General features: G+C 34.7%; 1 protein-coding gene across 2 annotated transcripts in view; it reads right to left on the minus strand.

Moving 5' to 3' along the window:
- Nucleotides 1-14849, minus strand: part of LOC117671552 (neurabin-1-like) — a 55450-nt gene continuing 40601 nt past the window's right edge. The window contains exons 14-19 of one of the 2 annotated variants that reach the window (XM_034427476.3): nt 14126-14213; nt 13159-13230; nt 11545-11740; nt 6145-6261; nt 3307-3495; nt 1-1202 (exon numbers count right to left, since the gene is read on the minus strand). In XM_034427476.3, the coding sequence (XP_034283367.2) occupies nt 1035-1202; nt 3307-3495; nt 6145-6261; nt 11545-11740; nt 13159-13230; nt 14126-14213 (830 nt within the window). In that variant the 3' untranslated portion in view covers nt 1-1034. The remainder of the gene's footprint in view (nt 1203-3306; nt 3496-6144; nt 6262-11544; nt 11741-13158; nt 13231-14125; nt 14214-14849) is intronic. The other variant, XM_034427495.3, reaches the window with a different exon arrangement.

The raw sequence follows: 14849 nt of genomic DNA on the forward strand, positions 1-14849 counted from the left end.
TTTCTCTTTTTTGAACGAAATTTATTCCATTTTTCAAAAGTGTCATTCTAAGATAGTGTATTTTACAAAAGATTGTGCTGCTGCTCAATGGCAAATTAATTGTGACTTACACCATTCTGGAGAACAAATAATTATTCATGAAAACAAAGACATGTTGAAGTCTACAGTGTAAATATGTATAATGCAGAAGCCTCGTGTTTAATTTAAATGGAGAGATAGAATAATTCTATTTGGAAATCGTAAATCTGGAAGACCAACAGCATTGTAAAAATCAAAAATATAATTTGGTCCTCAAACATTTTAAGTAGGAAAGGGTTATGCATTCTGACCTTATTAATCACATGTGCTATAAAAACCATTGTATACAAAAGTATATAAAAGATAACTTTTGAAGTCATGCTTAACATATTCAAAACATAGAAAAACGTGTTTTAGAAAACATTAACGAATTATATTATTACAATGCTTTGAAATTAAAATGAACTCTGAAAAATACAGATTGTAAACACTTCATTACATTAGATTAAATTAATTTTTCTATTACTTTTTAAAACTTAATTTCTTTCTATACAATACTATGGGCAACAAACTATCTCCAACAGAACATAATGACCTGATAGCATCTGTTCACCAGATACCCCTGTTATACTGTAATTCGTATGACACCTTGTGTTTTAATAAATTGTATATGCCATTTCCAAAGACACTTCGGGGAATTGCCAGACACATATATACATATTTCTTGAAAAATAGTTAATTTAATATCCATTAGTACAAGTTAATAATCTAAATATAAAAATTGAAAATATTTTAATGCAACTGTATAAATGGGAAATGACTATAGAAATCAGAGCTAAACTAAGTCTGTCACTGTAAAACTACCATTTTCTTCCCTCCATAATTATACAGAAATATACAGTTGTTACATTTTCTCGAGTTGGATTCTTATCCAATAAAGACTGAAGCATTATATTGGTATAACTCTAGTTTAGCTCCAGCTATTCCAGAAGAAAGTAGTATGTTATCAAATCATGTTAGCAATTCGATTCAACAGCAACTACCAATTTGCCAGTTTTCCGCACTTCCTTTTCTTTCTTCTGAAACTTTTCTTTCTGTTTCTCCAGTTTTTCTTGTGTTTTTTTAATATCTTTAATTTTTTTCTTTATTGTTGATCGGTCATTTTGACTGGATACTCCTAAAGCCTTTAAAAGAAAAGGTATGTTGAGCAGAGCAGAATATAGTAAAAAGAGTGTCTTTTATTGTAGCATTAGTTTTCATAAACAAAACAGTAAAATTTCAAATTTTAAAGTATCTTCCCTTGTATCAGCTACAGCAGAAATAAAAAAGTCTAACTTCTATGGCTTCCTCTACAGAAGCAATTGGCAACATTATTGAAAAGAAGTCATCAATATGTGGAGATATCCAGTTCTTTAGCATCACTCTGGGCTAAATGGCAGGTATGTTAAACATCTGACTGGTATCGGGAAGCTACCAGGTACTGGATGGGGAATAACAGGCTCAGACCTAACCCAAACAGGCTGGAGGAGCTATGGATTCAGAAACTCATGACTTAATGGGGCACCAGGGAGAGAAAACTCACAATCTAGGTGTACTTGACTCACGGCTCTTGCTGGAAAGTGGAGGTCATAGCTTACAAGATTTTTACCCAGTTTTGGTAAAAATTGAATGATTTTACATGGAGTTACAGGTGCCAGAAATTGTTGTTGCTATTTTATGTTATTGTTATTATTGTTATTATGGTTATAGCTTCTTATTGTATACATCACTAACTCCATTTTAGACAGATCCTATAAACAAACAAATGTAGCAAACCTACTAACATTGTTTGTCATGATGATCTTTGAATCTTTATTGATTCTTTGAAATTCTTAGACGGTTCCAAGTCTAAGTCTGGATTCAACCCCAATGTGTTTCAGTGTAACTAAAATGCGTTGGACTATAGAAAATCTTTTCAGAATCTTTCTCCTAAAAACCGTTAGTTCTATAGAGCCTAAAACCCAGTAACCAGTTCTAAACAAGTGTTCATACATTTGTAAATAGCAGCTACTTTTTATTACCATGTACAGACTGCTGCAAATTCTGAAGGTGCTTTCAGAAAATTTATTGTGGCAGAGGATTTTGAAGGGAGAAAAATGGAATATCATTCAGAGAATATGTAAATAAATAGATGTACCAAATGAAGTGTAGCCAATAGAAAACAATTAGGATTCTAACACCTCCTGTCATCAAGATCCTTGGTAGTACAGTGGTTTAAAGCACCCTGTTATTAACACAGCTGCCTGCAATTACTGCAGGTTCGAATCTTACCAGGCTCAAGGTTGACTCAGCCTTCCATCCTTTCTAAGGTAGGTTAAATGAGGACCCAGTTTGTGGGGGCAATAAGCTGACTTTGTATAAATATACAAAAGTATAAAGGCTATTGCTTAACGCATTGTAAGTCGCCCTGAGTCTCCGGAGAAGGGCGGCATATAAATCAAATTAAAAAAAAAAAAAGATAACTGGCTTACTCTAACAGCAATTTCTGGAATAACTCAACTTTGATAATTATCAAAATTAAAGGAAAACCCATATATACCATGCTGTATTTCTTAAAAAGGATAGATGAAATCACAGTAATGTTCTAAACAGATGTAATATAAATTTTAATCAGCAGGTGGCAACCTCTGATAAGACTATAAACCCATTTTGGCTTTTTTAGCACATTACATCATGCCCTTACAATTCTCTTTCTCAACCCAAATAAAAACTTAAAATGAATTTGGATAATTATAATCCTATACAGTTTAATACTGAATAATCCTCATTGAATGCAATGTGACTTGCTTCTGATAGTCTTGCCTTAGATTGTTTCCTATAATTTAGGAAGAAAATCCTAAAATGGTTTTACAACCATTTTCCTGAAGAAGCCGTTTCCTGAAAAATATAACAATTGGTATGTCTTTATTGCCTAGCAAGCATATGGGTTTGCCTTCCTATAGAATGTACTACATCATTTTTAATCATTTAGGGAAATACAATAGTCAATGTTGTTATTCTGTCACGGAAAGAGTATGTAGAATCTAGAACAAACTGCAAATTAATGTTATAAACTCTAGATAGGAAGGAAGAGTTTAAATATTACTGCATTATACTATAAGTAAAAAATCCATTTAATACAATGCACTGTTACACCCAGGATTTACTAAATATAGTAAAAATGGTATCCTGTTTATATATTTATAAATGGTATAAATTTATATCATTACCTTAAGCACAATACAGATTTACACAGAAACATGTGCTTACCTTCAACTTTTCACTGTCAAGCAGCATTAACTGCTGTCCATCAACATTCTTGGTGGTGAATTCCGAGATGTACTGCTCCATGTTCATTCCCATTAGCCAGTGGCAGACCTGTTGTGTAGTCCATTCAGAAATGGGCCTGTTGTGCCACTGGTTTTGTTTTCCAGTAGCTGAAGGTTCATCATCTATGGTCTGATTGAGTAAAATCAAATTGATCAATTTTCCCCAATAAACAGTAGTTTAATTTTATTGACTTTAAAACACAAAAATAACTAACATTTCCAGTGTTTTAAAATCTTAGAAGGCTTTCACAATGGACTTCAAGTTAAGATTTTAAAACATACCTGTGTCAAAACAGGTTTAGACCAATTCCTTACATTGTTCTCCATATAAAATGTTAACATCTTTTGAATAGACGAGTCAATTACTCTTTTGAAGTTAAATAACATTTCATGCTGTTTTTATGTGCGTAATAGCACAAAGTGAGCACCATTAAGACAATGAACAAGCTTTGCCAAAACTCTGGCACTACTGTTCTTACAGGAACAATTTGATAAATTACATCTGTTATTAACTTCACTAATTATATAATTAAACTGGTAAAATGCAGAAAAATAATTTGAAATTAATGGTAAAAACCCTTTAGGTTCTGGTTTTACATTGCAAAGCTTCCTGGAACTTAAAGATAGACCAATTAAAAAAATAAGAAGGAAAAAAAAACATTTTTATATTGCTTGACTTAGACATGCCATTTCTGTTAATTCAGTGGATGGGCCAATGGAAGCAATTGTAATGCTTACTTATGAATATATAATTCTATGTTGGTTTTAATATATAATTAACTGCAAAGTATCTTTTATTGGCGAACTGGTTTGTTTGCCCTAGTTTGCAGCATCTCATGAAGATATTGCTAAGAGAACTACAGAGACCACGTTCTTTGTCATTATTACCACTTACAGCAACAGTAAAATTTCTATCCAGTAATAAAGGTGTGGGTTTTCTAAAAAACGTATACAATCTTTGACTAAAGAAAATAATCTTAATCAACACCATCTACTGAGCACAACACTGTCCATTCTCTGTGCAGAAAACTTTTACTTCAAAATGTTGACAGCGCAATCTACTATTTTAGTTTGCATGTTCTTTCTGGACCAAGATATGCTATTCATTTCAAATTTACGACGTAAGTGGAAGTCTAAAATGCCTCAAGTTTAAATTTAATTACTGTATTAATCTTGGTGTCCCTGCTCAGACTGAAGTATAAACTAGCTTGTGCATTGCATAAAGCCATAATATGAATTAGAATGAGTTAAAACACAGCTTGAGACAAATCATATAAGCTGGTATGTCTAGCCAACAAGAACCAGTTTCAGATACAGGTAGTCAGCTAGTACTGTAAATCAACAGTCCCCAACCTTTGAGGCTTGGCTGGGTGGGAGAGGGGAACTGGGCCATGTGAGCGGCGGGCTGGCCTGAGTGTGCACACAGCCCTTGCGCACTGGCCTGCCACTTGTGCGGCCCAATTCCTAATAGGCCACGGCCTGGTAGTGGGCCATAGTCTGGGGGTTTGGACCCTGCTGAAAATTTTAAACTAATTTTGTTCACTGTATTTAACATGTTGTAAAACAGGAATTAAATGGCTGTGCCAATCCCATTTTAATTTTTTGGCTACAATATTATTATTCAGGAGTTCATTACCAAATTTTAATACATATTGCAAAGTTGGAGAAGCTTGGAAACGATAAGCAGAGCACAAGCTACAAACTGCCTTTCCCTACTTTAGTGTATCAAGCAAACCAGAGAATCCAGTTTATTTCTTTTAAATAGGAAAGCCATAATTTTAAACAAAACATGGATGGAGCCATCATTCTCATCTGACCAAAATCAACTCATATTTCCAACAAAGAAAATAAACAGCCAAAAATAAATAAACTGCTTTAAAAATACAACATTCTTAAGACAACTGGAAGACATGGATACAGGAAAAGAATTTAAACTCCAAAATAAAATTTTATGCCCCAAGAGCATAAAAACGGAAATTACTAGCAAAAACGTTTTGTTAAAGTAAACTAGAGTAAACTATATGCAGGCTATAAACCACATAAAGGACTCTTAACACTTATCAGCAAATGCTGATCTTATCTTTTATCACAAACAAAAAAAACTCCTCATTTAATCCTGCATAATTTTGAAAGACGCAATTTTCCCACTTAAAAAAAAGGCTCATAAAAATTCTAAAATAATTTCAATGGCTAGAATGATACCCTATAGTCCAAAGACTGAAGAAACATCTTAGCATGGAAAATGGCACTTGAGAACTCTATAGTTCTGTTAGAAATGCCATTACATGCCATTCATATCAATCCTATCACCAGCATCCTTATGAAGTATATTGGATTCATCAGAGCTACTCAAAATCAATAAATCATAGATTTCGGTGCAATTAAAAATGATGTGCTTATTGGACCCATGTTTAGAAAGATGTCTTTATCTTTTCAGAGATATATTTTCTAAATGATGGTTTTATTTTTGTAGCATTTACTACAAAAATAAATTATAACAAATAATTGTTAAAAATTATCACTTCATTTAAATGTTAAAATAAAAATAACATTTATTATATTTAGAAATACATGTAATAAATTTATTGTACATTTATTATTTACAAAACTCCACGGAAAATAATGATAATATTGACAAAGGAAAAAAAATAATGTATTGAACTTAAGTAGCAGACCAAAAACTGGCTAACTAATGCCTATTGTTATGTTAGACAAACTGAAATGACAAGGTGGTCTGAACTGTGACATTAACAACACACACAGACACACTGAAACTCACCTCATCTGAAGAGAAGGTTAAAGTGTGTGAACGCCCTGAAAGATTAGGCTCTGCCACTAACCCTGACAGATCACAACTTGGCTTGCTATGATATGAATCATCTATGAAAATTCTACTCTGCAAACAAGTGAAAATAATGTTTTGTTAACTTATCCCTTGGAATTAATCACAGGGAGACAAAGTACCTTTTTTAAAATGTAAAAATAAAAAAGCACCTACTTAACAATAGCATTAAGCTATATAATATATCTACAATAATATTCATCACTTATACAATCATTTATGTATTACTTCCCAACATATAATATATAAATATTGAGGTTTTATCAGTAAGAAGGAAGTCTTTTAGGAATACAGGGTTAGTGATGAAGTTATTCCTTGAGACCAGTGGTCATCTCAGATACAAAGTTATAAATGTTAATGGAAAATGGAGATTTCCACTAGCAGCATTAGCTACTGGTTTATTTCCAATTATGCAAAGGAGAAGCAATTTTATTGGTTGCCCCTTTCTGTTGCAGCCTTTTTATTTTGGAGTTTCCTTCCAATCCTCAGAAATGTATTTTTATTGGATTGATAAGAAGTGGTGCACAAATAGGCAGAGGAGACAGAAATCCTTTCTCCTGAAAATATTAACACCAAATCTTATAGGAAATGTAATTTAGGATTTTGTCCATCACAACCATATGATGGCTGTAGAGATACATTTCATAACAGTTTGGATTACAAATCTGAATATTAGTTTATTTAGCCAGAATAGTCATCCAAAAGGAAAAAAAGAAACAAAAATGTTTCTTTCAAGTTTTTGTAGGAAAATTAAAGATCTCCTTAAAATGGGTGATTTGTATTATTATTATTAAATGTATAAGCTGTTTGATTCTGTTTAAAGTCTGGGTGACATCTAAGTTTAAAATATTAGAATCCAATAATGAAAATGTCTGAAAAATATTAACAATAAAATCTCACACATCAAACATCATACAAGGGACCACCACCCATTCTAGCTCAAGGTTTGGGGAAGAACCAAGTTTTAAGGGCTTGTTTAAATAAGGTCATAGTGGGGACCATATAAATCTCTGGAGGGAATATTGTTTCAAAGAACAAGTGCTATGACAGAGGTGGCCTACTTCCTATGTCCCATCAGGTGATACTGTTTAATTGATGGGTCTTGGGACTCTGCTGAATTATATAGGATGGGAGAAACTGTAGAATAATGATCACCAACCTTTTTGGAATCAGGGACTGGTTTCGTAGAAGACAATTTTTCCACAGACCAGGGGTGTGAAAGGGAACAGGGATGCGCAACCCAGATCCCATGCATGCACATTTTTGCCTGTCCATGCTCATCTCCACCCATGTGGCCCAATTCCTAACAGGCCACAGACTGGTATTGGTCTGTGGCCCAGAGATTGGGGACCCCTGCTATGGAAGACAGGTAGATAAACAAACCCATACCAGCCTTTATAGATAATCACTAACACACTGAACAATACTTGGAAGCTTACTAACAACTAGGGCACCTCAAGAATTGAAGGTGTTATGTGGGGCTGCCCAACACTACCCATGCCAATGCATTTTAGATCAGTTGCAGTAAGTGGTCTCTACTCATGAACACTACTGCAGTAGTTCAAACATGAGGTGACCAAAGCATGAATTGGCCCCAGCTGCCATCGGCTCTTTGAGTAGAAACTATAATTCAAGAATATTCACAAGTTATGTAACAGTCCTAATATTTCAGGATTAAAGAGAGAACATTTCCAGATCTAGATGGTCCAAAGAAACAATTATTCAGTTTTGCCATGGTTAATCTTAAACTTATTCCTCCCCATACAGTTCTTCACACACTCCAGACACTGTGACAAGATTTTGACAATATCATCTGGTCAGTTAGGGGTTAATATATACAACTAGTTAACTTGAAAGAGGAAACAAAGGGACAAAAAAATATAGGATAACTATTTTGATTCTAATGATGCTTGTTAAAAATAAGTTAAAAATCTAGGTCCATACTTGCATATTAAGTGGAAAGGGCCTAGATTATATTTATTTTTATGCCTATATCCTGCCTCTCTGCGCAAAACAAACTTTTTCTCCCAGTTTGAAATACATTTAATTATTTTTTCACTGCTTCAGGGAAATAATGTATGGAAAAGAAGTAAATATCTGGCTCCCTTCCTCTCCATCTTGGTCAATTTAAATTCAAATTTAATGTCTCTACTTATTGCATTGATGTTTTACATTGGCATTTTTATTGATTTTAAATTGCCTAGAGTTGCCTTTGGCAAGATGAACGGCATATTAGTTTAATAAATAAATTCCAATGTATATCATAGCTGCTGCTAAAGGTAAAAAATATGTACAGGTAGTCCTTGACTTATGATCGCTCACGTAACAACTGTTCAAACTTACAACATGCTCAAAAAAAGTTACTTACAATTCGTCCCCAAAGTTACAACTGTCCTACCATCCCACAATCATGTCATCGTATTTTGGACACTTGACAACCAACTTACATTTACATCTGGTTGCAGCGTCCTGCAATCATGTGATTATGTTTGGTTTTTCCTAGTTCTTTTTTTTTGTATGTGTGTGTGTGTGTGTGCAAAAAATGTCCATTGGATGAGATTGATTTCAACTTATGATCCTGTGATTTGTTTAATGAGTGTCATAAAAATGTGTCTGATAATATGGTGACTCAATTTATGACGGCAATGACTCACGATCAAAATTCCAGGCTCAATTGTGGTAGTAAGTTGAGGATTATTTATTTATTTATTTATTTATTTTGTCGCATTTCTATGCCGCCCAACTCCCAAGGGACTCTGGGCAGCTACCTGTTACTGTTTAGAAATTTAATATTTCATAGCCCAGAGACACTGAACCTCTTTAAAACTTTTAAGTTGCTGAACATTACGTGCTAGTATAACTCATTTAGTGTTTGTTATTTAGGCTGCATTACAAACAAATACTGCTCAAGATTAATGATTACATCAAGAAAAATGTTAAACAGTGAACTTTACCCAATCGACTTAATAACAACATAAAGAACATATAACTAGTTTTAACAGCAACTCGCTGGATGTCATCATAATAGAATGTGAAACTACTTGTTGAATAGACCTACTTGTTTAATAATTTCCAAAAATCATTTGTGCAATACCTAAATTGTGCAAGATGAATTACAATATGGATTCAATATTCACACAAAAAGTAAGTGGTGATTCTACAACTATTAAACTTATTTGCACCAACTAAATGATCCCATTTGATATGACTCAATCAATTTGCATTTCATATTTCTTGTATTAATGTATTTAATGTGGTACAAATTTTAACTAATTTGGATGAAAAAAGGGAAGTGCCAATCAGGCTCTACAGTGGGGATATGATATCTGGGGAAACAACAGTTTGTTTTGCATCCCACAAGACTCTTGGACACGCATACATGTATGTATGCATTGTGCTAATGGAGCCACAGAATGGTCAGTCTCGTCAGTCAACCCATTATTGCTTCACTGATGAATTATAAATTGCATTGGCTAAGTTCACGCAACATCCTAAGTCAAACAAAATTATATTATGGTTTAGCTAAACCTTAGGATGATTGTGAATCTAACCAGAGAGCTACTTTCCTGATTGATTCAATCTATTTTGCCAGCTGACAAGCCATACAAAATAAGTTTTCCCTAGTGAAAGGAAACCATTCAGCCATTTGCAAGCAGGCTTAAATTGGTTAAAATTATGTTGGCAAATACTTTGCAAGCTTGCAAGATATAAGAAATGATCTGTCAAAGAAAAGACAGACAAAATGAAAAAAAAAAGCATGGCTTGGAATGCATACCCAAGATTATCACCAAACTGAAATAACTAAAGAATCTATAAAAGAAAACCAAGCTAGAGAAAAATTTATGCACTAAATTAATATTTATCACAAAGGAAGTAGAATGCAAGCTTATAAATATTCTATGGGATATAAAACAAAGCACTAGACTAGATGATGACATTATTAGATTCAGCTTTGGAATAATTACTTTCTGTAAGCACAGAAAATGTAGCTTTTAACAGATTTCGGTATTTATTATTTATCTAAATATTATTTATCAACTCTTGATACATAAAAATATGCAAGAGCCCCTCTCAATGATAAACATTTTAGCAAATTTACTTAATTTGCTAAATATTTTTTATTATAGCAGAGGAATCCCATTGTCTTCCATGTGTTGCTGCTTAAGGAGTTTAGAGGAAACATTTGCCTGAAGTTTAACTATATATTGAACAATTTTACTATTTTGAATATGTTGTTTGCAATTTAACCAAGAAAGTTGCAGAGTTGATTGATTTTTTTTCTGAACGATATGGTAGATCACTGGTATCAAAAAGTAGTTTGCTTAGTATGATCAATTAATATTAATTAAATTAAATTACTGCAGCAGGCAGGAAATAAGGCCACATATATCAACTTTTTGACTCAGTACTTTAGCAGTGCTGTTAAATTTGAGTCAGGGAATGTAATAGTAATGTTTGATTTAACAACAAAAATTTAAAAAAGGCATGTATTCATGACTTCCCCCATTTCACATTCTTTTTTAAACATCTTGACAGCCATCTTGCAAGTTCTTGGATCTATCATTACTAATCAAGATTTAAGAAAAGTTAGTATTAGTATTTTTTCTGTACCTATGGTTAGTTGCTTTAACTGTTGTACAAATATATGTATCTTTATAAATGTTTGGAAAAGCTGTCAGAAGCAATTTGTTTTAATTATTTTTAAATAAAATTTTAAAGAAGCTAGGAGAAAGAATTAGTTATTTTATAGCTTGTAATAAACTACCTTTAATAAACAATATAAAAGGACCACTGAAACCAGAAAGATTTTGATCTAGCAAAATATTTCTCCTGATGGAACAGAGCTTAACAATTCTCTCTCTCTCTCTCTCTCTCTTAGCAGTCCTTTACACTGCTAAATCCAATGCCCTAAGGACTGGATTATTCCTTAAATAGTGAAGTGACAGAAGATTTGACTAAAGAGAAAGAAAAAGGGCTCTTTCCCATGACTTGAATTACTCCAAATGAAGTACTGCCTTATCAGGAGAAGCTCTGAATCCAATCCTACGTATTTCAGTAATCCTGTAGTGTAGAAGCTAAATTTAACTAGCATTTCATGCCATACTGAAATTTCACACATTAAGAGAGATCTCTGCAGTTCTCACATAAACATCCCTAGAAATATGTACAGTGATGACTAACATGTAAACTGCATTTCCAGCTTGTATACAAGATATAAGGTAGTCCTTTGGGTTCAAAGAAGACATAAGATAGCTCTAGAAAATCCAAGCAATACTAACTATTGAGGAAGTCAGCATATCTAAATGTGCATAACATATTCAAACAGACTACATTTACCTTGCTTCTGGTCTTCTCTTGACTTTGTTCAATGGCAATGTCCTGCCCACCCTGAGAAAAACTCAGGGTGCTACTAGAGCTATGTTCTTTATGGCTGTCTCCAAACCAAGAGAAAGGCATACAAGTAGGAATAGGTGAATCAGAATCTGAGGCAGACAAATTGTTGTCAGGGTCTTCCAATAATTCTCGGGAACCTCTGAAATAATATCATGTCCATAAAACCATATATCAACATTTATTGTACATGCAAATCAAGCTATTTAACGTGGTTCATGGTTCTATTTTAACATTCAGTATAACCATTTATAGCACAAAACTTAAATAAATTTAATAAACTGTGAATAAGCTTGGCTTACTATTTTTAAAGCATTTTAAAAATAGTTCTGTTACTAAGGGATTTCTGTCTTATTCTAGCAAACAGAAGAACTGCCAATGCTGAAAACCTTTTACCAATAACTCTGGAGGGTGTACACAGAAAATGTATATATGTAAAAAAAAATATCTGAATATGTTATACTTTTCTTTTTTTAGGAAAGTTTATATAAGATTGGGTATAGAAACAGGCTTTCAGGTGTTATGTTTTCTGTATGGAAAAAATGACCTCACAATTTAATCCATGAAACTCCCTTTTTAATTTCACTATTAGCTTATTTTATTTTATAAAAAGGACACAGTTAAACTGCTTCAAAACTGTCTGAAAAAAGTATCTGGAATCTAAAACACTTTTATGAAGCTATTTCCAAATTAAAAGCAGCAATACAAATCTTTTAAAGATACAATTTAAATTGCATATAATAGGCACAAATGAATCATTTTTTTAAAAAATTTTTTTAAATTAGATTTATATGCCGCCCTTCTCCGGAGACTCAGGGTGGCTTACAATGCGTTAAGCAATAGCCTTCATACTTTTGTATATTTTATACAAAGTCAGCTTATTGCCCCCACAACTGGGTCCTCATTGCAAATACATTGCAGAGCAATAGGAATGTGCAATGGGAAGAAAAGCACTATCAGGGGGCAGCACTGCAATCCCCACCCCGAATCCAAAACGGTTCCCAGTTCCCCCGCTGCACATTGCAGGGAACTGGCCACCCGCCGCCTGAAATGCGGCTCTGAAAATTGGATTGGGGAATCCAGGCAGCGGTGGCTGGAAAGGAGGGGCGTTTTACTTTAGGAGCTCCTGTTCGTCTCGGCTTGGCTCCTGGGCGTGGAGAGGGTTTAGGCAGCGGCGGCGGCGGCTCTTCACATTGCTGGGGAGTGAAATCATCGCGAACATTGTCTGCCCTGACCCGCCCGCTGGGCGGCCAGAGGGGTAACCAGCCGCAAATCATGGCACCTGCCTTGTTCCCCGAAGCTGCCGGGCGGATTCCCCCCCCCAGACCGTCCCGAAGAGGTTTGTTCCTCAAGCTGTGCCCCGACCCAGATCCCCGCCGCCTGGAACTGTCCGAAAATGGCCGAAGGGTGGGGGCCGGTAGGTGGGTGGGGCTACATTTGGCGTATAAGATGCATCCAGATTTTCACCCCTTTTTGGGGGGTAAAAAGGTGCGTCTTATACACCGAAAAATGCAGTACTTCAACTTGGAATGTATCAATAAGAATGTATCTTATACATACCTGCTGTCCAGAGAACTCCTTGCATTTTCTTTTTCTAGTTTTTTGCCTTTACCCCCCGATTTTCTCAGGCCCCTGAAATTATATTGGACCAATAATTTAAGCACTTCATAAATCTTAAACTGCAATCCTTGCCTACAAGTAAGACTTATTAACTAAGGCACAGACTTGAATAGGCATGTACAGGATTGAATTGTTCCAAAGTATTCACATCATAAGCCAAAATATAGCAGTTTATCACTCTACTCTGATAAACACATACATCACAATGTATTTTACAGTTCAAAACTTTCACAATAGAATAGATCACCCTAGGATCTGCCTTGATTTTTATCACCATTTTTACAATGGTTGTAAAGTGAGTCACTATGGTTGTTAAAGTGAATCACCTGGTTGTTAAATGAACCCATTCTTCTAAATGGCTGGTTTTTTGCTGAAAACAAAAAATGTCACAAATATGATGACATGGCCATGGGATGCTGCAACCAGTCATAAATACAAGCCAGTTGCCAAGCTTCCAAAATGTGAGCCTATTACCATACCGGATGGGGTAAGGGGGGAGTTTTAACTTTGAAGTTGGGTCATAATTTTGAGTCCATCACAACTTCGAAAGATCATTAAATAACTGGTTGTTAAGCAAGGACTGCCTGTATCATGTATATAATACACAATAATCATATTTCACTCATATCCTATTAAGCAGCAAAATAATAATAATATTAAAACTGTAACTTAAGTCAAAACAAAATCCAAAACTCAATCTTTGAAGATAAATAATTCTTTCTAGTGGCATAAGGCCCAAAAAAAGTTTCCCATGATAATATAATAAATACATTTAAAGTGATATTTTAATATATGTATTAGCAGCAATAATTATTCAGATGTCTAATTTTGAATGTAACAGAACTGTAATTTAATAAATCAATGCAAGAATATTAACTTTCTGTTGTTGAAACCAAACAAGTCATACCCAAAATCTGGAAAACGTCTTTTGGCTTTCCCCACAGAAGGACCGTCTCCGGATTTTTCCTCAGCCTTTTCTTCAGCTCTTTTGTCATCTGTAATAAATATATTTACTGACATAAATTATGTACCATAATGATCATTTAATCAAATGATGAGAGAAAATAGAACAAATCTACATAACGATAGACAAGACGTTACTGAGCAGTACTTTCTTAAGGTGATTATTTATTTTATTTATTTATTTATTTTATCAAATTTATATGCCACCCTTCTCCCGTAGGACTCGGGGCGGCTCACAGAGTAGAACAACATAACAATAAAATAGTGCTAAAACAAGCCAATTTAAAATCCCCAGAAAATTAAAACCTCGCGGCAGATCAGAGAATTTGCTGAAAAAGCCATGTCTTCAGGTCAGCACGGAAAGTGCGGAGGTCGGGGGCCGTCCGGAGCCCAGTGGGTAACCCATTCCAGAGGGTCGGTGCGACCACAGAGAACGCCCTCATCCTGGGAACCGCCAGCCGACATTGTCTGACCGACGGCACCCGGAGGAGGGCAGTCCTATGTGAGCGCACTGGGCGGGGGGAGGCCAGTAGGAGGTGGTCTTGCAAGTACCCCGAGCCCATGCCATGAAGGGCTTTATAGGTAAGTACCAGCACCTTGAAGCGGATCCAGAGGGCCACTGGCAGCCAGTGCAGCTCGCGCAGGAGAGGTGTTACACGGGAGTAACG

The sequence above is a fragment of the Pantherophis guttatus genome, chromosome 1 (assembly GCF_059756535.1).
Source record: "Pantherophis guttatus breed Tessera chromosome 1, ASM5975653v1, whole genome shotgun sequence".
NCBI lineage: Eukaryota > Metazoa > Chordata > Lepidosauria > Squamata > Colubridae > Pantherophis > Pantherophis guttatus.